Here is a 26,710-nt window from a genome sequence, read left to right on the forward strand (position 1 = left end):
AGGATTGAGAGAGGAACTGCAAGCCATCACCTGGAGGGAGCTGATAGAGAAACATGGCATGGAAGCATCATGTTAAAATTTCAAGAACGTCATCGCGGAACTCGTTCAATGTGCCAAAAAGAGAAAGAAGGAAAAAGGGAACTAGTTGGATGACACAGGTCGTAAAACGAGCATTGAGAACCAAGCGGAACTTCTGGAGAACGTATAAATCCACACTGGACAACATTATGAGATATACAAAAGGGCCCTAAACTCTGCCACCCAAGAAATCAGATCAATCTAAAGAAACTACGAAAGGAAACTTTCCCAAAATATAAAGATCCAAAACCGTTATATGCTTATATAAAAAGTAAAACCAAAACGATTCGGGAGGACCCTTAAAAGATGAGACTAACCAAGTTATGATGGACGATAAAGGGCAGCAAACACTATGAATTAATAAGGACTTGCCCGAAACGCAATGCGTGCTTGTGGCTGTGCAAGAATGTGAGAACTCTTATATAAATAAATAAATGGTTGAAACAAAAGGTCGTACTAAATGAGTTCGAATTTGACTGGAGAAATGTGGTAAGTGGGGTACCTCAAGGGTCCATTTTGGGGCCAGCCCTTTTTGTCATTTACATCAATGACATAAAGGAGAATATTACAAACAACAACATCAAATTTGCAGATGACACAAAGATATATGTTAAAGTGGGAAATAATATTGGAGCCCTACAAAGAGATAAGATTGGCAAATGCAAGACCTTGCATGTGGGACATAGCAATCCACGCCACAACTACCAAAGTAATAGCATTCCATTACAGCAGATTGACGAAGAAAAGGACCTTAGAATAAAAATCCAACACTCACTGAAAGTTGCACAAGAGGTAGGTGCAGCACTCATGAAAGCTAACCAAACCCTTGGAATAATCAAGCGTACCTTTGACTTTAAGGAAAGGAAGGTAATGATTCAATTGTATAAATCACTGGTGATTTAACTGTATTCAAGCATGAAGACCTCATTTGCAGGTCATATATAGCTGCTCTGGAGAAGGTGCAACACCGGGCAACAAAAATCATTCAAGAGCTAAGTCATCTCTTTTATCAGGAACGGTTGAGGGCCACAGGGCTAACAACATTACAAACCAGGCATGACAGGGCAGATCTCACTGAAACTTTTAAAATTGTGAACAATTTGGTGGATGTTGATTAGGAGAATTTCTTCAAAAGGTCCAAATTTAACACACACACACGAAGCAACGGTTTCAAGCTCGGCAAGCCACAATATAGGACTTCAACAATCAACCCAACCTTGAGTTGGGTTATTTATTGGCCAAATAAAGAATGCAAGTTCTTACAAGCATGTAAGAACTCTTGTATATATAAATAAAATACAAAAAAATAACCTTGGCCGCCAGTCAACTGCAGCATGAGGGGGGGGGATGTATAATAATAAAGAGCATGATGTATGATGCTCATACCAGTTAACTGGACCTTCGGCATGAGGCAGTAAATATAAGGTGGACGGGGAGGGAGAATAGTGAGAAGGTAGAGAGAGAGAGGAGAGGGTAGAGAGAGGTGTAGGGATCAGCTGGTGCTGGCGGTGGGGTGACGCGTGCTGCTGCTCCTCCTGCTGCTGCTGCTGCTGCTGTAGCTGTCTCAGTCTCACGCTGGCCACACTACACCTCTTGAGGTAGGCTTCCTCACACTGCCTCACCTCACACTGCCAGGCCTCACACAGCCGCTGGTGGGCTGGCCAGCCCTACACGTTGGGCTCAGTGTTGCCTATGCCGGGTTGATCACCTTTAATGCATAGCATTGTGTACCCCCGCAGCTCATCTACCTTTAATTTAAGGCCTCGGGGGCCACACTGTCAGTAAATATGTCTCTATTGTTGGCTCTGTAAATGTCAAACAAGTTTGTCTTTGGAACCCAAGTTTGGGGCGCCTGCATATTGTTTGGTTATAAGTATTCCTAATTCATAACTCGTCCTGGTTGTTAAGGCTCAAAGTGAACTACTTCACACAAATTTATTCACATTTTAGTTCCTTTGGATATTTTGTTTTTAAATTACATGAATAATTGACTACAGTACAGGTATTGGTAAATATTTCAGCCCTAATTGTTTATTTTTTATTTTTTTTTTTGATTGAGCTCATAAAGAAAATTAATTAATTTTGAATATGTTCGATATACAACACTGTATTTTGACGGTATATGAAAATTCATTTCCATGGTGCATTTTGGGGATGATCACATCTCGTCAAAAAGAAAGCGCAGTGCTTTCAAATATGTCAATGTCGATAATTATACGCACAAAAGGACTCCTTACTCAAGCTAAAGATTGTGGAGACATTGTTAACAGACCCGAGGAGTGCTCGGTGTATTGCACTTTTCGTATGCAGAACAAAAATTATGTAGACCTACCTTGAGGTCATTCTCTCTACTGGCCTCGACGAGGACAGCAAGTTCAAGCTCTTAACAACTTGGGCTGGAACTGTTCTGTTTTATCAATGATTGTTTCACTCGCCATTTCACTGTACAGTATATTGCAAAATGTTTAGCATTTTTCTCTCCGCAAAGAATAAAACACATCTCTGTGCACATATAGAGTAGAACATATACTGTATAAATAATATATTTCTCAATATACTGTACTATACTTGAAAGAAAACAGTCTAAGAAAATTCAAGGACTTTTTTTTTTTTTTTTTAATTTTGTGACGATCTGAATAATCCTCGTTAATCTACAACAGACGTGTTGATACAGAGCACACAACAAAACTTCCACTATACGTTGCCTCATAAATCATTTATAAGCAGCATTATCTAGCTCCTCATGCTTTGATTTCTTGATAATTTTTCACTTTGAACTATCATGACAGTTCTCTCCTGGTACTCCCAGGCTTCCTCACTTGGTACTCCCAGGCTTCCTCACTTGGTACTCCCAGGCTTCCTCACTTAGCATTCCCAAGGCTTGCTCACATTTCTCTACTAGCCTTTACTTCCTCTTCTACCTCTTCTCCTTCCTGGTGTATCCAGAATACTCTTGCTAGTAGACATCCTTTTAACTCAAATAAATAATAATAATAATTCATTGTGTTGGGGGATAGGCAGCTAGTTTATATATATACAGTACATGCTAGGCTTTTATTGAGGAATTCCTCCAGGGTCAAATTACTGACCCTCCCCAGGATGCAACCTCAAAATAAACTGACTAACTCTTGGGTTCACTTCTTTCTTCTTTTTCATGATACAGTACCTTATTAGAAGCCGCTCTGTTCTGGTCCTCACTATGCCTCCCATGATGTCCTTGATTAATCCGATTCCTTTTATTTGCCCGAAACGCTATGCGTACTAGTGGCTTTAGGTATTGTATGTACTACCTCCATCTTTAAATCTAACAATGTTTGTACTGTAATGCTGTAACTATGTATATACTGTTCCTAAATAAATTATTATTATTATTATTATTATTATTATTATTATTATTATTACTGTATTATTATTATATTGCTTGCCATATGTCCTTTTATTCTTGTTTTGGTATGTTGCTTGTTTTGAATATCCAGTTACACAGACAATGTGGTCTATCCAGCTTGGCACCAGTTACACAGACAATGTGGTCTATCCAGCTTGGCACCAGTTACACAGACAATGTGGTCTATCCAGCTTGGCACCAGTTACACAGACAATGTGGTCTATCCAGCTTGGCACCAGTTACACAGACAATGTGGTCTATCCAGCTTGGCACCAGTTACACAGACAATGTGGTCTATCCAGCTTGGCACCAGTTACACAGACAATGTGGTCTATCCAGCTTGGCACCAGTTACACAGACAATGTGGTCTATCCAGCTTGGCACCTACTTTTGATAATTACTTGTAAATTTATGTGTTCAGTGTACTGTACTATAAAATAAATGTGGAGGAAAATAGATTCAATGATTGAGATTGCACTCGATGCTTATATTTTTGTTTGGCAGATCATGGATGATTCTGAAGCCCAGGAGAAAGAACATTTTCAGCGGATTGTCCATGCATTCAAATCTTACAGGTAAGGATTATGGGTTTTACGTTCATATATTTAATAATTCCCATTGTCGGGGACAGGAAGCGTGTGCATATACATACATAAGTTTGTGTCGAGGGTCCTCACCCTCCAGGTTGAAGTACTGACCTTCCCCAGGATGCAACCCACAACAGTTTCCTAACAACCAAGTACCTATTTACTGCTAAGTGAACAGAGGCATTAGGTGACAGAAAACGTGCCCAACGTGGTCGACTCTCAATCTCGGATCCCAGGTTTTATTCCCTGGTGGGACAGCAATTGATGACTGCTTACTACCTACTTGTTGTTGGTTCTGGGGATCAATGTTCCTGTTGCCCGGTCTCTGGCCACGGGTCTCATGGTGGGTCTTGTCAACCAGACCCTAATTGGTTGGTGGTCTGGTCAATGTGGGTAGGTAGGAAACATAGGCAACCATTTTTCTCCAACCTGTGAATAAAATCTGGGATCCCTGATTGTGATTGAGAACAAAGCCAATTATCCTACAAGACCTTGTCTTTTGCCTCATTATTTAGTAAAGGAGTACTGTATAGCTATAGCCTTGGAGAAACAAGTAATAATACTGTAATAATAATGATAAGAATTTATTTAAAATACTGTATACATTAGAGCACGATACAGTGGTTAACTAGTTGTTATATATAATGCATATTCAAAAAGCTACGAGTATACAAAGCATTTTGGGCATAATTTAAAATAATTTGGTTAAATTATTTATAGGTTTAATGGGGTATTTGAAGGCTTAATGCTTCCACATTATTAATTTGATCTTTTGTTTGACCCTTAGGTCCCAAACCTTAAAGAAAGTGACGGAGAAAGAAGGTTATTTAAAAACTCTGCCCCCGCACCACCAGTCGCTTCTGGAATCGTACAAAAGTCACCTGGGGCAACAAAGGACTTGCATAGAGCATAATGCCGAGATAATAAAACTAATAATTAAGGATGTAGAAAATATGTTTGAGAATGTGCAGCACGATCCTCTGGTAGGATATTGATAATATTTGTTTATACTATAGCATTAGTTTACCTGCGCGTAGGTTTTTATATCGACATATAGTATAAATAGTAGTGACGAATTTTTAATTCGTCAGGGAGCGAGTTCCAAAGACTGGATCCTTTTATTTGCATGGAGTGTTTGCCCAGATTTAGTTTGACTGAGGATATCAAAGAAATATTTTTTCTGTGTGGTGCTCATGGGTTCTATTACACCTATCAAGGGAAAAGTTTCAGATCAAGATTAGCATTTAGGAACAAGGTTTTGTACATGTAAGTAGCACAAGAGAATGTGTGGAGTGTGTGTGTGTGTGTTTAGCATGTTAAGGGATGTCAACAGAGGGGCTGTGTGTTGTCTGAAGACAGAGTTTGTTATAGTTCTGATAGCAGATTTTTGCCGAGTGATGATGGGCTTGAGGTAATTTGTAGTGATTGAACCCCATGCAAAACCCCGTATGTAAGAAAGGGATAGATTAGCATGTAGTATAATGAGAGGAGAGCAGAGTGGGGAACATAATATCTGATTTTAGAGAGTATGCTGACCATTTTCTGAGACTTTTGGCTATTTGTTGTATGTGGGTGCTGAAGTTCAGTCTCTTGTCTATGTATAGGCCATGGAACTTTCCCTCATTTTTATTGTTAATGTTAACATTGTCTATCTGAAGTTGAATTTGATTTGATGATTTACTACCAAATAAAATGTAGTAAGTCTTTTCCATGTTAAGTGTGAGTTTGTTGGTTAACATTCATGATTGAACTGTTTTTTTTAATTCATTATTGACAATATTATTTAGTGTGTGGGAGTTGGGGTCAGAATAGATGAAGGTAGTATCATCAGCAAATAGTATAGGTTTAAGAATATAAAGTTCATATTTTGCACTTGATGCTTAGAATTAAATAATTAAATGCAACAGTATATTATATTGTACTATTGAAATTTGTGTTAATATTTGCAGAACATAGAGGATGACCATGGGAATAAATTGTTGGCCCCTGATATTGAGAAAGTTCAATCAACCATAAGGCAAATTGTTCGGGATTGGTCAACTTCAGGAGAACATGAAAGAAATCAGTGTTATGGCCCAATCATACGACAGGTTGAACATCTTTTTCCCGAGAATAAAGTGTTTGTATCTTAAATTCATTTGTATATATTATTTCAGTAGAGTATTGTATATAGTATTATGTAAAATTCAAGTTCATTACTTCAGCATTTCAGTTGTGTTTAAGTATTTATATTGTTGAGCTTCTGTAGGTTTTGAGAGAGCAACAGAAATATTGAAGGAAAGTCTTTACAGTATTTGGTTATTCTGCCTTCTGTGCACTGTACTAAATTATGAACATTTATATGAGCATATAAATGTTCATAATTTAGTATGAACAGGGGGGGCCCCCGTGTGGCTCCGTAAAGCTATCTTCTTGAGATTTCTTCATACTAAGAGGTTACATTGATTTCGGATAGGTCTTACTGGACCACCAGGGTCCAAGAATCTGGGCCCTTACATAAGAGGCACAGGGAGCAGGTAACAATCCACCACATCACCAGAAAAATCCCCCAGTGCGGGTTTACAGACACCTGGACGGGTTCACAGAAAATGAAGCCTCAAAAATTGCCAAACAGCTTTGCAAACAAGTCACACAGAACAAGGGAGTCACTCAAATGAAATAAAAACTCATTAATACCAGTTACCACTACCAATGTCCAATGGGGTTAGGATGAAATCTGATACATAGTTCGATGTGTCACATTCATAAAGAATTCATTTGGATCATTGATCTAAAAGGAGTTCAAGAGTTCACTGGAAGCAGAATCATACTGTAGCCTAAGTATTTCACTCATATCTTTGCTGTCATCTGTGAAAGTTTCATCACCCTTGTGTAAGGGGCCCAATGCTGGATTTTATTCTAGATTTTGCATAGGAGAGTTAGTATTGTTTAGTTCATTTATTATGCACCCCATACTCATCATGGGGGCAGTAGTAGAGAGGGTTACAGAGGCACATACTATTAGTTGGTTCTACTATTTACTGGTTTAAGGTAAATCTGTCACACATCTGCAAGAGGCCATTTGTGGGTGACTATTCATTTAGACTGCTTCCTGGGATTCTCTGGTATAACTGTATTTACCACATTTTTTCCATTTTAGATACTGTAAGTTTCAATCACTGACAAGATGATGTTTGGGGCAGGGTTTGTGAGGTTTTCTAAGCAGTATTTTATTTTCATAAGTTGGTTTTTAAACTACTGAGGATTTAAATATGAAGACAATCATCACATTCAATATTTCTAGTTTGATTATCAGCACTTTCACCATATCATTTGTGGTGTATAGCAGCTCCATACAGATGTGTGTGTGTGTATTTGATGATCAGGCTGACCATGCCCTGTAGACTGTAAAATGGTTAAGAAAAATATGAGGCAGGTTTTGCAATCTAATGTATCCACGGCTGGATCTTACTTCATATGGTGTATTGTGTCGCTTTAGAACTTTCCTAACCATCTTACTGAATTGTTCCTCTACTTTAATAATTTGATTTATGCACTGAATTGGCAGATATTTTTCCTGTGGTCAGATGTAATGTTAGCAACTGCAGTAAATCTAACAAGACTTGCCTATTAAATACAGTGGCACCTCGATTAACAAATTTAATCCGTTCCGGCAACGAGCGCGTCATGTGAAACGCTCATCTTGCGAAATAACAACACTGTCGTCGGAGGCGTCCGAGAACCAGCGGGAACTCTAAGAAGCACCATGTGGTTTGCTCGTTAATCAAGCAAAAACGCGTCAATTGAGACAAATTTTCTGCGAGTGGCTCGCTCGTTAAACGCGAAATACTCGTAACTGGAGTCACTCGTCACTCGAGGTTCCACTGTATTTAGCTCTTGAATGTGTGTGATTATTATTATTATTAGTAGTAGTAGTATTTCTGCTTGAGATACTATACTTGTAAGCCCATCATGGTCCAGTTGGTAGTGCATGTGCTTGAGGAGTTCAGATGTGTGGGTTCAATCCCATTATACAGCTTCATTATTTTCAGATATATTGGTTCATTATGATTTCATTGTGGATGTGTGTAATGCTTGGATTTGAGTAATAAAAGGAAATTCTTTACGTTCTGTTATGTTTTTGATTTACTAAATATGTCTATAATACTGTAAAGAGGGGAAAATTGATGCAGACTTAACCCATGTATGTGAATCTATAAATTTATTTGTATTCCCAGGTGTGCCCAAGATATCAGCATACTGGTTCCTGGCGCTGGACTTGGCCGTTTGGCTTATGAACTGGCAAGACGAGGTTATGCTTGCCAAGGAAATGAATTCAGTCTATTTATGCTCTTTGCATCAAACTTTGTCCTTAACAAGTAAGTAATTTATGTATTCTTGTGGAAAGTGTGCTTAAGCATGGCAAAAAATTGCTATATTTTTTCAAATTAATTTCTTGAATTATACGTTGTGCCGACACTGCTACTGAATGCTTGAGCTGTACGCTATGTACAATTAGAAAATGGCTATCAAAGACATTAAAAGGCTCATTTAATATTAAGTTTAATGGAGAATTAATGAAATATATTTTCAACTTTCCTTATAGTAAAAACAATTTAACTGGGCTTATATGTTAAAACTTATTTACACAAATTATTTCTCCCAGAAATTCTACAGTTTTCATGTTTTTAAGTGATTACCATTTGTAAATTGCAGCTCATTAAACTAAATCTGATAGCGCAGTAGAGGAGATCCTTGCTATTTCTTGACGAATATGTTTGCTAGATGCCCATGACTAGTGAAACCACAAATGCTGATAGTTATGGGAAAAATGGAGATAGGTTTCAGACATAAAAATATTACCATGTACTGTATTGAAAAGAATGAATAATGCAAATAAAGTACAGCACCAAGTATTTACTGAAGGGAGCCCCCTGTGGCCACCTGACGCTATCTTCTTGAGACTGGTTCATACTAAAACGTTACATCAGTTGTGGCCTAGTTCTGTTTTGGCCTTCTAGGGAACCAGCGCCACATCTTCCTCAGAGGTGCAGCGAGTAGGTGACAATCCATTACCTCGCCAGAAAAAACTTTGAGAAAGTCAGCACAGCTTTACAAACAACCAAAGGGTTTACAGAAAATGAAACCTTGAAAAATTGCCAAGGTGAGGTACCTTGGCAATTTTTCCTTGGTGAGGTACCTTGGCAAACACCTACAGCAAACAAGTCACACAGAATGAGGAATTCACTCAAACAACCTTGAATCTTGTTAGCACCGATTACCACCACCAGGCAGTCTGACCCCAGCTCCCAGTTGGCTCCCCAAGTTCGTTCTGTTTCTGATGTTGGTGTCACCATATGTGTGTGACACTCAGTACCATGTCCCAGCAAAGAATCCTGCTTGCCCTAACCACAGCCCCACACCTTAGTAGTTTGTTTCACTGAACTTCTCTATAGGAACACCAGTCAAAATGTAGCTTCTACCTTAGCTCATCATCTAATTGGTCCAACCAAAGGTCATTGGGAGTATGGACACAGTGGCCTTCCTAAACTGGCTAAGTGAGGTCAAGATGACCTGATCACAGGCCTACCAACCACCTCTTGCCTCCAACACCAATCTAGATGGTGGTGGCTCACTCATGCCAATACAACAGACAAATAAGCAATCATCATCTCGTCGCATAACCAGACATCGCACGTCTTCCCTCATGGACACTTTTTCTGGTGAGGTGGTAGATAGTCTCCTGCTCTCTGCACCTCGGTGAGGAGGCCAGGTCTTGGCTCTGGTCCAACAAAACTAGCCACAGATAGATTTTTTTTTTACTTTTGGGAGCCATTTAGTTGCTTTTTTTTTTTTTTTTGCACTTTTCTTATTTTACCTATGCAGTATATATTTTGAGACCTTGACATCAGCTACTGCACATTATAATTTAAGTCTTACTTAGGTTGTGATTTTTTTTTTTTTTTTTTTAATTCTGTGTACTTAAAGGCAATTCTGAAATTGGCCAGAGTAGCATAGACCTGTCTAATACTTGTGATCCTTCACTGACAGTTTACTTTCTGGGATTATTCCTAAATCACACACTTGTAAATGTGTGACTGTGGACTTTGATCTTTGGTGTTCAATTCAAATTCACATATTTCTGAAGTTGCATGATATCCAACCTGAGGCTGATCGAGGGTTGGTGGTATAAAGATCTTGGTGTAGTTATAATTTTTAAATTTTGACCTTATAATTTTTTAAAGTAATATTATTTATTCTTCTCTACTGTAGATGTCGTGGGCTGAATAGTTTGCGCGTGTACCCTTGGGTTCACACGGGAAGCAATACACTGTGCAACATAGACCAGCTGCGTGCTGCTACATTTCCCGATGTGGATCCTTCTGATCTTCCACCACAATCACAGTTTACAATGGCAGCTGGAGACTTTTTAGAGGTAAAGGCGCCCGCCAGTTTTTATTAATTTTTTCTGGAAAACAAAGGAAGCCCCAGGACTGAACAAAGTGGCATCAGAGATACTATAAAGTCACTCTGTCATGCATTAGATGCATTCAGTTTAAGCTTGGAGAATATTAGCAGCCAAATGATTGGGTTGAATAAGAAATAATACCTTTCTACATGGGCAGAGAGTTGTAAAAAATAATGTAGAGATTGCAATATAAAATCATTACTCCACAGAGCATAGTAAGACGAGTATGGATCGGTTAAACTATAATTAGAAATGAGAGAGTTTGTGCTTGTGGTGTATAAATGTAGTTGAAGGATTCAGAAAAGGTAGATCTGTATTTATTCTTTGAAGATAACTGAAATATCTATTGCATAGTGAAAGTTTGGTTTGTTCTTGACTCACAATCGGGAATCCCGGGCAGGACAGAAGTGGTTGGGCATGTTTCACCCAATTCCTCTGTTCACTTAGCAGTAAATAGGTACCAGGGAATTAGTCAACTCTTGTGAGATTGCATCCTGGGAAGGGCCAGTAGTTTGACTGAGGGGGTACCCTCGATATTAGCTGGACATAGGCGGCTTGTCCCCAACAAAATGAATTAATGTGAATATCATGGAATGATGTATGTAAGGGCTTGAAATTTTGTTGTGATTACTGTAAAAGGATACATGTGAATGGATGATCCAGAGAATTTTTGAAGAATCAAGTATAAAAAGATGATTAAAAGATTACAGTCTCCGTGGTGTAGTGGTAAGACACTCGCCTGGTGTTCCGCGAGCGCCATGTCATGGGTTCGTATCCTGGCCGAGGAGGATTTACTGGGCGCAATTCCTTAACTGTAGCCTCTGTTTAACGCAACAGTAAAACGTGTACTTGGATGAAAAAACGATTCTTCGCGGCAGGGGATCGTATTCCAGGGACCTGCCCGAAACGCTACGCGTACTAGTGGCTGTACAAGAATGTAACAACTTTTGTATATATCTCAAAAAAAAAAAAAAAAAAAAATGATTGTTTATTTTCAAATATGTATGACTCTGACAGGGAGGGTGTGTGGGGAAGTGAGGGGTGAATGTGTGGGGTGAGTGTGTGGAGAAGTGGGTAACGAGTTTGTAAGTCAACGAGGAATTGTGTGTGTGAGGCATTGGGAAGTGAATGTGAGGAAGTGAGGGGAAGAAGTGTGAGAGGTAGCTGGAAATAAGTTATGAGGATGTCGGAAGTGAGTTCATGAAGAAGCAGGTAGGAAGCATGAACAACACTCAAGATATGGTAAGGGACAAGAATCAGTGGAAGGTGTTTGCATAAAAGTAGGGAATGTATACACCTGGTCTCATGATGTGGTGGGATGGTTGTTGTACATGACACTGGGGTGTAGTAATGCATGGTTATACCTGATGGTATATATTGTAAATGATATAATAATATGGGCAAATTAAACATAAAAATTAATACAGTATTTATCGGCTTCTTTAACTATACGTCTCCTGTAGCACAGAGTTCTACGTCATTGGTTCGCAATCAAGGCACTCAGCTTGAGTCCCCATGTAGGACAGAAACAGTTTACTTTCACCAAATTCCTCTGTTCAGTAAAATAGGTACCTAGAAGTTAGGCAACTGTTTTGGGTTGAATCCTGGGAAAGGTCAGTAGTGGGCTTAAGGGGACCTCAGTAAGCCTAAGTGCAGGCTTCCTGTCTTTGACAGGAAGGAATTATTATTATTCACCATTTTCTCTGGGCGTTCCACTCCATAGAGTGCGGGAAATTTAGTAACTATGCATGCCAAAGTGGTTCTCAGTACTTATTATTTTAATATATAAGCAATTATTTAAAGTCGTTTTATATATTCCAGATTTATACTGAAGTGGGTGTTTGGGACTGTGTTGCTACATGCTTCTTTGTGGACTGTGCGAATAATATTGTGGCTTTTATTGAAACAATATACAAAATTTTAAAACCTGGTAAGTATTTCAAAGAGCTGCGAGAAATCAAATCTGAAGTAGAATAAACAGATAATTATAGTTCTTTAGTGTTTCATTCTCGCTAAAAAAGACATTGAGATACAAGTTCAGTACAAAATTATATTTTTTCTTGGTTCCTGAATACCTGTCAAAATTAGATAAATATTTCTCAATTGCTAAACTTAGAAAATCAATCTAAATATTTCTCATTTGTGTGAAGGCTAAGGTAGGTGATGTGTTGCGAGACAGGACAACATAATAGCACCAGCACCTAAGCGATTGAACAGCGATCTGTTCAATCTATTCATGCAGAGCCATTTACAACATGCTAGGTAGTCATCGGTGAGATACTCGGTCCAACTCTGGATAAATAACAGAAGACCACTCATTAAAAAGTTCAAAGCCTTTCCAAACCATTCTTGGTATCACAGGTAACTGCCAAGAAAGTGATCAACCATCAGTTGCTTAGTTTGATTACTTATGCCTACTACCACCAAGGAGCAACACTGTTTACACCTTGAGTTTCTGACCCAGGATGGCTCAAATTCTTGTAGACAGCCTCATGTCAAAAGGCAGACAAGGACTGGATTTCAGTAGTAGGGAAGGACCCAGGAGAAGACATTGCTTATGTTTGTCCAGATCTCTGGCAAAATTAATTATACTCGCTGATAATAATAAATATTATTGAGGGAACATTCTAGCATCAGAATGCTTTCCACAATATATTAGATTAATCTGAACCTCATTTACATGTTTCTGGAAAAGGGAACAACAATAGTAGTAGGGGAGGAGCCGGCAGCATCACAGCATTACCAGTTCATTAATTTCAAGCATAAATTCATATCGGTAAATAATAATCAACTAATTTTTTTTTTTTTACAGTTTGACTATTACTTAGTATTTTAGTACATGAATGATGACTTAAAAATTTTGGAATAATATAATAAAACCAGCATTGAATGTAATGAAATGCCAATCTCTGATGAGGCTCAGTGGCTCCCTGAAGCTACTATCATTGATAGTGTACCATCTACTAGGTCACATCAGCTGCTGAATGCTATTGATATACCAGGGACCACAAGCCATAACCTGGCCCAACCCTTCACCCTCACAGAAATGTAGGGAGCAGTAACAATTATATTTATGCCACTACCGTGGAAAGTCGGCAAAAAAATCACACAACCTCTGGCTTTAATTTAAACGGCATCCATAAGAATCGCCAAAAAACTCTCCTTACACTGTTTACATTGTTAACAATGTAAACAAACAATTTTTTAAATTTTCTAGTAAGTACCAAAACGGTACCAAAGTACCGGTACCAAAGTACCAAACGGTAATGGCAAACAAGTGCCAACTCGTTTCCCCCACCCTCCCCACTTGCTTTGAAGGAGGGTGGGAATATCAGCCCAAGACACACAAACGAACACAGTCCAGAGAGTAACATTTTCCAAACATCATGGGTGAATCATGAACATCATAAGTCGAATTACTGACCACTTTCCCAGGATGCTACCTCACAACAAGCTGACTGACTCCTGGGTATATACTTACTGCTAGGTGAACAGGCACATTAAGTGATAAGAAATGCACCCAGCCATTTCTGTCCCATCTGGGATTCGAACCCAGAATTCTTAATTGCAAGTTGAGAATGAACTGAGCTGTACTACTGGGACCCATATTTTAATAGAAGGTTATAATCAATATTAACTAATTGATGATCATAGATCCACAAGCTTTGTACGTCTAAAATGTTCTTTTCACTTTGTTTCGAGGTGAACCCACTAGGTTAGAAAGATTTTATTAGTAATGTATACAGAATTAGGAATCTGGCACCCTGAAAGTACTGTCTCATTGTATCACGTCCTCATGTATGGTCCGAAGACTGAATATTTTGATTGACTTTATACCATTCCATTATTTTACATCAAGCATATGTAGCATCCAAAACTTGCAACTGCAGTGCCCTATGATCCAGTACACTGCTGTATTGTAAACATTGTGTGAACGTGATGCTGTCATGTGTTTTGGCCACAGCTGCTTGTAAGACCAGTCTGTGGCAAGAAATCATCTTCACTAACCATCAAACCTATTCCTGTGTAGTCTAATGTTGTTATGGAGCTTCATTTAGTTTCATTTCAAACAAAATTAACTCATTTATTTTTTAAAATTGTTTTTTACACCGCCACAATTTAGACTTTCATCGAGTCGGGAGTGACTCTGTGGGAAGAAGAAAGAGAAGATGTGTTCCCAGCTTAGTCTCATCTCAATTTTATTTCAAGTTCTGTATCTACTTTGCAGTCTGATGTGCCATTCAATGATTATTTTCCAGGTGGATACTGGGTGAACTTGGGGCCACTTCTGTACCACTTCGCAGACCAGCCTGGGGAACTTTCTATTGAACCCAGCTATGAGGAAGTGAAAAGTATTATCTTGGGCATTGGCTTTAAAATTACGGTAAGTCAGCGCTCGTAAACATAAACTATACAATGTTTGTACAGAGTTCTACACAAATTTGCCAGGTGTTCTTTGTCATTACATATAAGTTTTAATAATGTTCTAGGAGCTAATAACATAGCCCACGTTATTAAAGTGAAAAATTATCTAAAATTAGCAGCTTTGAGGGTTAGAATATGGCAGGTTTATACATGAAGTATTTAATACTTTCCACTCTTATGGTGGGAAATACAGTGGTACCCCATTTACGAATTTAATCCATTCCCAGAGACAGTTCGTAAACCAGAGCAAATTTTTCCATATGAAATAATGTAAATTGAATTACTCCATTCCACACTCCCAAAAATATTAACTTAAAAATACATTTCATACATAATACAGTACTACAAATATTTTGTACTACACTATGTACATGTTACATCTTACCTTTATTGATGACTTGTTGGCGTATGGAAAACGGTGAGGAGGGGGAGGAGAGGTGTTAGTGTTTGGAAGGTGAGTTCCCTTCCATTATAACATCAGGCAGTGATGACATTTCTGGGGTACTCTTTCTCTCTCTTACGTTTTGCAGGCATACCACTAGGACCTGGTTGTGGCTCATCGCTTGCTTGTCTTACTAAGAATGTCTATAGACACTTGTTTTTCCCTATGGTTTAATACTTATCTGTAGTGAGAAATCATATTGTCTCGCTGTGAATGATCTTGTTTTTCCTCTATCGTCATCCTCACATTTGTTTTCTTAGGTTGAACCTTACCACTGACTTTCTTAGGACCCATGGCATGATATATAATAATCGCTTTTATGTTCAGAAACCAAAAAAACAAAAACAATGAATTTCTTGACAAAGAATTCAAGTGCAATCGTCACTAGTCGGGAAACACTAGTAAACTGAAGCGCGTCTCGCCCTTGCCACCAGGAACCACTCACTCGGTCAACCCATACGTATATCAACAAACTCCCCAAGCGAGGCAAAGCTTGTAAACAAAGTCAAATTTTTCAAACAAATTGAGCTCGTAAACTAAAAAATTAATAAAGTGGGGCATTTGTAAACCTAGGTTCCACTCTATTAAAATGGTGGTGTGATGGTAAAAACTCTCTAAATAGTTCTCTGTAGACATGATCACCGAAATTAACTAGTAATCATTAACAAATCTGAAGAATTTCTTTTACTAGAACTCACAACATTGTTTTAGTCACTGTCCACAAACTAAATTTTCCTTGTATCATTTCCTGTGTTATTACAATAATTTTGTATTTGATTTGCAGGTTGAGGAAAAGGGGATTAGCACGGCTTACACACACAACCCACGCTCCATGCTCAACTATGAATATCAGAGCATCTTCTTCGTAGCTCACAAACCATTTTGATATTTTTTGTTTGATATGTGTCATACCTAGTAGCCAGAACGCACTTCTCGGCCTACTATGGTAGGCCCGATTTGCCTAATAGGCCGAGTGATTTTCTTTATTTTCAGTAAAAATGTTTCCAATTGGTTTATTTGAAGTACAGTATTATTATTATATTATATTAAAAACATTATTTATTATTAAACATTATTAAAACATAAATTATTTATTTAATTATGTTAGTTTAGGTTAGGCTACGATAGGTTAGGTTAGGTAGGGTTGGTTAGGTTCGGTCATACATCTACATTAGTTTGAACTTGAATTAAAAAGAATTAACTCATACATAGTGAAATAGATAACTTTATAATTTCATAAGAAAAAAATTAGAAAAATATATAAAATTCAGGAAAACTTGGCTAATTAGGCAAATTGGGACTTGCATAGTAGGCCAAGTATTGCATTCTGGCTACTAGGCACATGTGTGTGATATATATATATATATATATATATATATATATATATATATATATATATATATATATATATATATATATATATATATATCACACATATATATATATATATCACACATATATATATATAATAAATTGATCAGACAATTTTTTGTATTTAAAAAAAAATTCATTTTATTGTTTTGTGACTTATTCGTTTTGTCGAATTTTGCGACAAAGTCACAAATTTTGCGACTTTGCCTGTCTTCTGATAAGTAATTTATGAATCATATAATAGCATTATTTCCTGTGTGGTTTTGAACACTATTGCAGTATATTGCTACCTTTGCAGTAAGTACACTTCATTAAGTAACAGTTCTGCATTTGGAATAAGTTACCAGTCCAAAATTATATTATTCCTGCAGTTATGGTAAAGTAGAAGGAATTTTGATGATATATTTTATTCCATATGCTGTTTTAAATTTTAATTTAAGATGGTTTCACTTAGAACTTGATATCTTATTCATGTATTGTACTACATTAGTACTATTGTGCAAAATTTATGAATACACTATTAATATGTATTTAAAGTATCTTTTGCATTCCTAATAGATTTCAAAAACATTGTCATATCCAGAAGACGAATGAAAAATACTTTCTAAGGAATTAGCCCATTGTGTGACCTCTTAACAAACAGGCTGTGAAATGCCTTACATGACTCAATAAGTCTCATTAACATGGTACAACTTCAGGAATTCACCAAGCCAGTACAGTAATTTCATAATACTGTACAGTACAGTATATACCAGTTTTGGGACCAATTTCACATAGATTTATACAATCAATTTGTATTAATTTTTCTCTCTTTTTTTTATTGAGAATGCAGTTAGAATTTTATGGTGCTATTACTGTAATTTTGGAAATTATCCTCGCTTTGGGATGACTAGTGGGGTGTAAGAAACCTACTTCTAATATCTCAGAATTAATCTAATTGCCTTTAATGCCGTTCCACAAACTCTTGCCATTTTGTGCATTTTGTTCATGTTTGTGTGTAATATCATAAACCTTGGCCATAATGTTAAAAAATGTATACAGTATTAATTTTGCTTTCTATGCAGTTACAGTAACTGATTTTCTCTGGATTTTGTATGAAATAGATAAATAAAACAAATATAAAAATTAATGTGTTCCACTTAAATATGCGTATAGTGTCTTCCCATTTTAAATATTTCCCTTAACCATATTTAAATGATGAATTTTCCTTCCTTAATCCACTGCCATGTTCTTTACCATTTTCTTTTATGAGGTTCAAGACCAACAAGGCCCTTAGTTATTCAGTATAGTCGTTAATATAAAAAGAACATTTAATGGATCTAATGTAGTTCTTCTGTTGCAGAAGAACAGAATTAATCTGCTAGAAGGCCATTTAAAATGGAAAGTGTATAAACTTTGAGGTGATGTATTAAACTGATTTTCAAGAAAACATATTTCAACATTTTGTAAAAATGTATAAAATGTACCATAGTTGCGTTGCCAAGTAAGGTGAGGATGCCGGCCATTGGCACCCGACATGTGTGAAGGAAAACACAGTATAAAGACAAGCCATTATTATTGTAGGTGACTTATCTCTGGACATGTAGAAAGTGTCTAGCTCCTTGTCTAGTGCAGCTTCATCTGTGGTGGAGACTTGTTCGTATATGGTGTTTATCTTCACAAGTAATTTGAGGTTGGATTAGTGTTTGTCTGATGTTTAACTTTCTACTCAGTGCATAGTTCCATTAAGTGTAGGTATAGATGTTACTAATTAAATAGGTCATATTGTACAACATATTTATAAAAGACTCCATTAACATTATCATTTGGCAACTGATCTTGCATATTCAACCTATATTCATAGCAAAAATGCTTGAAAATTAAGAGCAAACGTAAATTAACATACCTGTTCAGGTTATCAGCAAATTCATGAACTGTGCTGAATGTGCAGTTCTAAGAGTATCTGTTTTTACATAAAGGAAAACAAAAACATGCTACTTGCTTGTAGTCCTTTTGCGTGTTGGAATTACACCTGGACCACTATTGGGAGTTAATATTCTACAATGGCATGAAATGTGCTGTGGCATTTATTAATAAATACACAGATTTGGATATACTTGTGTGATTTTATTTGTTTGGAGGATAAGTGCTTATTGAGAAAGCCTGCAAGTTGGGACTACATACATTTATGAAGCACTGAATAACCCGTAAGTTACAAAGATAAGCTACAAGCCTAAATTCAATCTTAAATCATTTTAATATATTTATACACATTTTTGGCACAGGGGACTAAGTCCCCTCTGCCAAGTCTTAATCTTCAAGATAATGGGCTTGTGTAGTGTTTTCCTGAAATTTGTTAACCACTTGTAAATATTTAGGAAATTAATTTAATTAATTGTTAAAAGATTGAAGAGGAGATCTATAAGGTGGTTTAGTTATTGTGCACTGTATAACACTGGTGTTTGTGAAAAGGGTTGAGCTGTGCCACCATAGTTTATGATTTATGGAAAACTGTGAAAATGTAGCATGATCGAAGATGATAAAGAAAATGAGAAAGATGGCAAAGAAAGTCCCTGGAAGGACAGTGTCAGATTAAAGATATATTGAAGTCAAGTAGTAGCACATGCGACTATAGCCAAAGCAACTTAACATAATTTGGAGAAAGGCTGCCACTCGGCCTCTGCAGTAGTGCTGGTGTGGGTCAGATTTCTCAGTACAGTATGTGTGTTTTAGGGAGAAATCTGGAGTAGACTGAAATAATGTGTATCAAATTTGATTTACTATTTGATTTCTTCAGTTTTGTCTTAGTGTGTTGTGGCATGCACAAGTATAGTTTTAAACATTACAACATGACATTATCTGGTTAATTATTCATTAATAAACATACTTTGCACTCCTATAATGCTTTTATTATAAATTCAATTCTTATTTTGTTTGATTTAGAACATTTACATTTTGTTATTCAACAAAAATGCATTAAGATTAAAACTTGAATGATTTCCAAGAGCTCTTTTGACAATTGTTAATATTAGCAGCATCAAACCTGTGTGCACACGTTATTAAGCGAAGACACCCGGTTTATATCTCAGGATATATGTTGTTTAAAAAATCAAAAGTGAAAATATAATGTTACAAATTATTTATTTTACTACTGAAGAAAAGGTAAATTCACCTCACTGTACTGCCTGCAAAACTTACAAAATAATTTGTAAATAATAGTATGTAACTTGCTGGTAAATGTGTTTATTTAGTTAATAGTCATGTGACATGACAGATGTTTTTGAAACTTAAGTTTTTTATATTTGTATTACAAGTGCTAAGGGAATACATCAGTAATTAAAAATTTACCTTTCTGATTACTATCTTTAACCTTTATTATTGTGATCATGTTATACCAGACACAATAGCTTTAAACTAATAAAGTGTTAGTAAATATTGTATATAATAAAGTTTTGAGTAATGTACAACTTGGAGGTACGTACAGTATACGGTTGACTAAATTGTTAAATGAACCTACTATACACTGAGCAATATGAAAATAACTTGTTTAATCGTATCTTGGTCACCTGAAACTAATTCTTAGTTTTGTTCCATCCCACTCCTGCTTAAGAGGTTTTTTTTTTTGGATAATTATTTGCTCTACAGGTGATGGTTATGATCCATAACTTATTTTACCTAAATAAAGTGGTGTCTAGGTAACTCGTGTGATGACTGCAGAAGTACTAGGATTGTAAAACACATTTACAACTACCGTATACACAACATAAAATTAACAAATTTTTGTAAAGAATAACTTGCTAGTCAGTATACTACTATCTAAAAGCTAAATACTGCACGTACGAATTCGTGACTATTGACAATCGTCACAATAGGTGTTATCTAAATCCTCCTGTTTAGATAGAATCTGTTGTGACGATCGTCAATTGTCAGAATTCGTACATTCTTAGCTCTTTTAGATAGTAGTATACTGACTGTAAATGAAGCTTAAACACAAACTTAAATATTCCTAGGCCTAGTATAGCACACACATGTACTATATTATGTTAGGTTCAGTTAGTATGTCAAAATAACACAAATAAAAAATAGTTTTCCGGTTTGTCCAACTCAATACAGTAGTTGAGATTTCTATGTTCTAATTTCGTTGTACGTCAGAATATGTAATGTACTATGGTCGTCATCGTTACTATAAGTACTACCAAAACAAGAGAATGGACTGGATTAATAACAATTGATTGGCAGGTGTGAAGGGCTTCACACTACTAGAGCTAGCCTTAAAGTAACTATAAAAATGCATATATCTTCGCTTTCACTTCAGGTATATTTATGCCAAGTATTTCAATTGTAGCTAATATTTCTGTGTTTTTGATGGCATAAAAAACTTTGTTTATTACAGTATCTAAATAAAATTAACATTGATCTTCGGAAGGTAGTTCTCATCACTAGGGAGAGCGTCGGCCAAGAAACCCTATCTTGAGGTTATCTTGAGATGATTTCGGGGCTTTAGTGTCCCTGCGGCCCGGTCCTCGACCAGGTCTCCGCCCCCAGGAAGCAGCCCGTGACAGCTGACTAACACCCAGGTACCTATTTTACTGCTAGGTAACAGGGGCATAGGGTGAAAGAAATTCTGCCCATTGTTTCTCGCCAGGGCCCGGGACCTCTTTTCGCGTCACAAGTCCACAAGGATCACAAGTCCAGTGTGCTGTCCGACCGGCTTCCTCTTTTAAAATATGAATATATTTTCTCTCTAATAAGGTATAATCTCTGTGATGGATTTACAAAAACTATTTTATTTCTGCCTTTCTGATAACATATACAAATATAAGCTTTACTTGTGAATCTCTCTTAATTAAGCAATATAACAGAGAGCGTGTAGGGTTCAGTGATCTATGAGGGAACAAGACATGGGTAGTTCAAGTAGCGAACGCATACCAACGAACAACTATAGCATACTATAGTCCTTTGGAGTTGATTTAAATTCCAGACATGTTTTTTTTTTTTAAATACCCTCAGACGTTAACGTTTTGTGGCTATTTATACTAGATAATATTATAAATACGCATTTACTATTCAATATCGTCAATTAAATATGCAACAATTTGAACAGAGAGGTGCGACGGGTCTGTCTAATTACCGCAAGCTATCACAAGCTACACAAGCTTCACAAAGCTTCCTGGCAATACGTTAGTAATGGCTAAATATGATAGGTTAGGTTGACCTAACCTAACCTAACCGACGCTTGGATCGTCGACTTGATTTGGCGTCACCAGCTCTTTATTTTCGTCTAATTTCTTTATAAAAAGATACTTTTTCAGATTAAAATTATGTTTTTTCGTGTTGTACATTCAGCACCAACATTATAATGAGTAAATATATCATATTTATTCATTACTAACGTATTGCCAGGAAGCTTTGTGAAGCTTGTGTAGCTTGTGGTAATTAGACGGGCCGGGCCACAGCTGAGCACAACTAGGTGAGTACTATCAGGCTTTGGGTAATTCTATGGAAGTGTTGCCATTTGTAGCTAAATAAATAACTAGCGATATAAAGTTAATCTTGTGAACAAGATTATTTATAGTTAATACAAGTGAATTATAATATTTGCGTTGAGATGACACCTAAAGAATTAATTATGAGCAATAATTTAATTTACTCTTATTTGTATGCAGCGCTTGTGAACGCTGCCGACGTAAACACGCTCTGAGGCCTGAGAGTGTTGCTTGTAGGCCTGCTTGTGTTGCTGCCTGTGTTGCCTGTGGCTCTACTGGTGGTTGTACCGGTGTTGCTTGGTCTCCAGGTGAATGTCAGTGTTGCGATTCTTATGTGTTATCATCATAGAGGAAGCAAGGTGCCAGTATCCCCAGTAGGCAATGAAACACAACTTGGAATTGACCAAGTTGGAATTGGCAATTGAAACACAAAGACCAAATTGTATTTTTTGCTGTTTTTCTGTCATGTTCCCCCCTTTTTTATTTTTATATTTTCTCAACACATTTTATACTTTAATCTCAATTAGTATTAAACTTTAGTCTTTAAGTGTTTTTCCTGCCCGAAAAGCTTTGCGTAATAGTGGCTTTAGGCATTGTATGTACTAGCTCTTATCTATAAATTCATTAATATTTGTATCACACCTTTTATGTATGTACTTTACCTGAATAAACATTTAAATTTGGAATAGTCAGATAAATTCAACCAGAGCTTAGTATATTGGGCACTACTGAGGAAAAAGCCCAGAAAAAGCATATAATATTAGCTACTGAGGGTATAAGGTGAATACTGGTAGTAAATATTTTGAAGTGATTTCAATTTCTTTATTATGCACCCCATACCCATCCCATGGGCGGTGGTGTAAAGGATTACAGAGGCACATAATCGGTTCAGGAATTGAACCCTCTAGTTCGTTTAGCTAAGCAAGTAAAAAATTTTGACGCTAGTTACAAAATTATTAATGTTATATATAAGAAGTGAGAAGTGTGGGGTATAATCCAAGTCGATCAGGTAAATTAAGGCGGGCACCCTGATTTACCTGGTCTTGATTTCTGGGCTCCCTGTTCCATAAAATACAAGTTTGAGTGTTTCTGCAAAATCAAATGTCCATTAAATCAAGGATCCATTGGACTGTAGTCATATTGGTTGGTTCTTGATGAAAAATCTGATAATAGGCCCTTTCTTACAGCATTACTTGTCTTAAATTAAATTGTCTTTCTTACCAGCAGTGAGCCATGTTGTTTCCTGCAGCAGGGGGGGCCCGGGCCACTTATCAAACCGCGAAGGTTATAAGATTCGCCAGGCATGGGTGCGCAAACCGGCCCTTTTTCCACATTGTTGTTATGGATGTAAGAACCTGGATTTAGTTTTAACAATTATATTCTTGCATTCATAGTTGTGAGGAAGATTTCATGATTGGTTGGGATGGGAGATACTTTTTCCTTAACACCAAATATTAAACTAAAGTTTAAAGGTTTTTACAAATACTGTTTGTAAAGCTGTGCTGTATTACTCATAGTGGGATGAATTTTATTCATAGGGATAAACATTTGAACAGACAGTGTCATCTTTGAAGATAGCTGCCCTTTAAGGATTGTGTGTTTGTTAGCATTGAGCTGCATCTGATAATTTAGTTAATTTTGAAAATTTGCATAGGGCCTCCCACAATATTTGTGTGTGTGTAATTTTATTACTTGCCATATTATAGTCATCAAATTGCTTTTCACTCCTAGAAAGCCATATGCTATATATGGTGAACAATAAAGCTCACTGGGCCTGTTCCCTACTCTGATTTTGCCCCATTTATACTGACTCTTTTCGTAATACTGTATTATCTTTTAGTAAAGTTTCATCATGAAAGCAGTACAAGGGAGCTATATATTACAAAGAATGTGCAAGACTTTGATGGTTCATAGGGAGTTATTTATTCTTTATTTATGAAATAACCAAAATAATCTAATTTTTATGTTGTTAGAGTATGCAGGTACATTTTCATGTGATGCTACAGAGTATGAAAGATACTGGGTAAAGTTGGGTGGCACTATTGTCGATAAAAAATTGGCCAACTTGTATTCACCAAGTTTTTTGCGGGGGTTGAGCTTTGCTCTTTCGGCCCGCCTCTCAACTGTCAATCAATCAACTGTTACTAACCACTAACTACTTTTTTTTTTCACCCCCCTCCCCCAGTAAGCAGCACACAACAGCTGTCTAACTTCCTATTTACTGCTAGGTAACAGGTGCATTAGGATGAAAGAAAGTGCCTATTTGTCTTTGACTAGTCCAGGAATCGAACCCTGGCCACAGGATTACGAGTCCCGCGCGCTGTCCACTCGGCTCCCAGACCCCTGTTAAAATGTATCTGGCAAAATTTGTTGAAAAAAAATTTATTTCCAAAATAAAAAAAAAATTGCAAATTTTGTTGAAAAAACAAATCAATCCATTGGATGTGGTCTAGCCTCAAATTACTATTGAAGATTGACTCCACTGTATAACAGTCAGGGTTTAAAATAATTCAGGTTATTTAATAGAGTAATGTATTTTTATCCTTTCCAGGTAGAATTATTTTGTATAATCTTTTAAGTTATATGTCATATACAAGTATATAATTTTTCTCCTCAGAAAAAAGTAGAAAGACAGGGTCACGTAATTGAGCAACTTGGAACTTTTGACCCTCTTGTCAATGAACGTGGTGAGAAGTTATGCTCTATCAACTTAGAGCGAACATGTCATTGGATTGGTCAAGGTGCTCATGTAGCCGATAGCTGTGCAATGCTGCTAGGTATGGGATTAATGTTAATTAATGTAGTTAAGCCATATGAAATGACGTACAATACTGTAAGGCTTTTTATGCATAAAATACCAGATTTTTGTATTTTATGCCCTGTTACATATAACAATTGTAAATTTAAAATGTTTGTACAGTACTGTACATTTAGGAATTAAATAATATTTAATCTAATCCATATTATGCTTATTTTATCTGAGGTTGAATACGAAGCACAGTACTGTATATTGATTCACAGGTCTATCTGGATTACTGCCCATCCACCCCAGGGGATTTATTGAAGCCTGGCGCAATCGAAGAGCAGAAGCACAAAAATCCCAAAAGGAATCCTGAGTTATGACCAAGCAATGCAAGATGTATATAAAATTAACTGTATAATGAATAAAGTCATGTTAAGTAATATTGGATTTACTGTACAGGCTATCCCCGTTATACGAACATTTGTCGATGCGAACATTCTCTCAAGTGCCCGTCCTCTCTTCATGCATAAAATGACCATGCAAAAACTTGCAAAAGTGTCCCAAGTATTATGTGGCAGCCACGGGATGGAGTATTGTACAAATGTCCAAATGGCCCTCTAGGAAAGATGGGGTTACGGTATTGGATTGTCAAATCGTACACAAGACTTTTCAACAGTGTATTTTCCAACCGTCAAAACTGTGTGTATCATTTGGTTAGGATGTGTTGGTTTAAATTATACTGTGTTATGCTCATTTGGGTTAGATTAAGTTTGTTTGCATATGATAAAGTTTGGTTGGATTAGATTAGGTAGGTTTTAAAACACGTTGGCGAACCATCAAGTGTATGATGTGACGGGTATCTGTGGAGACTGACGCTGCCTCAGTCAACATTTCCTCGTGCCCAGACTAGACACGCTGTGCTTTCTTCGGACTACCAAAGAAAATACTATTAACAATGGCTGACTGGAAGAGGAAGTGTGTTGATGCACCAGTACCAAGGAAAATGCAACCCATTATCTTATGAGATGAAGCTAGCAGAGGCATTTAAGCTGGTAGATGATTCTTTGGCAATTTTGGAAGAGCAAGACAGTGATGCCGAGATATCAAAATATCTCAAAAATGATATTTAACCTTGCACTCTACAAGCAAATTTACCTGGAAATGAAGATAGGTATGTAAAGTACGTTGAGAAAATATTTCCTGACAGTCTCCAGCTCAGCAATTCCCTCCCAAAAAGTTGCTATGAATTACTAACAATCTTTAAGAAAAAGTCTGATCCAAAACCATCAACTTCTCCAGCAGCTGGTGATGCTAAAGATGACCCAAAGGTGTTTGTCACCAACCCATCATCTCCCACATCAAATGTAGTCCAGAAAACTGTCTTCCTCTGCCGCCAACACATTGCCATGTGAAAACTAAGATATTCAGGAGAGTCCTAATTATGAATAATCCCATTCATGTGTTTAGTTTTCCTACACAGACTGAAACAGGAAAATACATCTTCATACGATTGTATATTTGCAAATCATTTCGGTCATTTACAACTGGTTGGTAATTATGCTACCATAATTACTACCACTGTGCTGGTGGTAGACTAGCACAGTACTGTACTGTATTTCCTGCCCGAAACGCTTTGCGTAATAGTGGCTTTAGGCATTGTATGTACTAGCTCTATCTATAAAGCCAACAAACTTTGTAAAATCTCTTTATGTATGTACCTTACCTAAATAAAAATTATTATTATTATTATTATTCTGGAAATTTAG

General features: G+C 36.8%; 2 protein-coding genes across 3 annotated transcripts; both read left to right on the plus strand.

Annotated features, from left to right (window-relative positions):
* The first annotated feature begins 1,518 nt into the window (after window positions 1-1,518).
* On the plus strand, window positions 1,519-16,730 carry LOC123755452 (carnosine N-methyltransferase). 2 transcript variants are annotated; one of them, XM_045738145.2, is made up of 9 exons: window positions 1,519-1,676; window positions 3,968-4,038; window positions 4,838-5,033; window positions 6,000-6,169; window positions 8,268-8,408; window positions 10,303-10,465; window positions 12,320-12,428; window positions 14,758-14,882; window positions 16,150-16,730. In XM_045738145.2, exons 2-9 carry the CDS (start codon window positions 3,971-3,973, stop codon window positions 16,249-16,251), a joined length of 1,074 nt encoding a protein of 357 aa, XP_045594101.2. In that variant the 5' UTR covers window positions 1,519-1,676; window positions 3,968-3,970; the 3' UTR covers window positions 16,252-16,730. The 2 variants fall into 2 exon arrangements, with proteins under 2 accessions (XP_045594101.2, XP_045594102.2); XM_045738146.2 differs by lacking the exon at window positions 1,519-1,676 and adding an exon at window positions 1,709-1,855.
* Window positions 16,731-22,354: 5,624 nt separating this feature from the next.
* mRpS16 (mitochondrial ribosomal protein S16) lies at window positions 22,355-25,384 on the plus strand. The gene is made up of 4 exons (XM_045738144.2): window positions 22,355-22,509; window positions 23,426-23,548; window positions 24,819-24,978; window positions 25,223-25,384. Exons 2-4 carry the CDS (start codon window positions 23,435-23,437, stop codon window positions 25,315-25,317), a joined length of 369 nt encoding a protein of 122 aa, XP_045594100.2. The 5' UTR covers window positions 22,355-22,509; window positions 23,426-23,434; the 3' UTR covers window positions 25,318-25,384.
* Window positions 25,385-26,710: the final 1,326 nt, after the last annotated feature.

The sequence above is a fragment of the Procambarus clarkii genome, chromosome 20 (assembly GCF_040958095.1).
Source record: "Procambarus clarkii isolate CNS0578487 chromosome 20, FALCON_Pclarkii_2.0, whole genome shotgun sequence".
Taxonomy (NCBI): domain Eukaryota; kingdom Metazoa; phylum Arthropoda; class Malacostraca; order Decapoda; family Cambaridae; genus Procambarus; species Procambarus clarkii.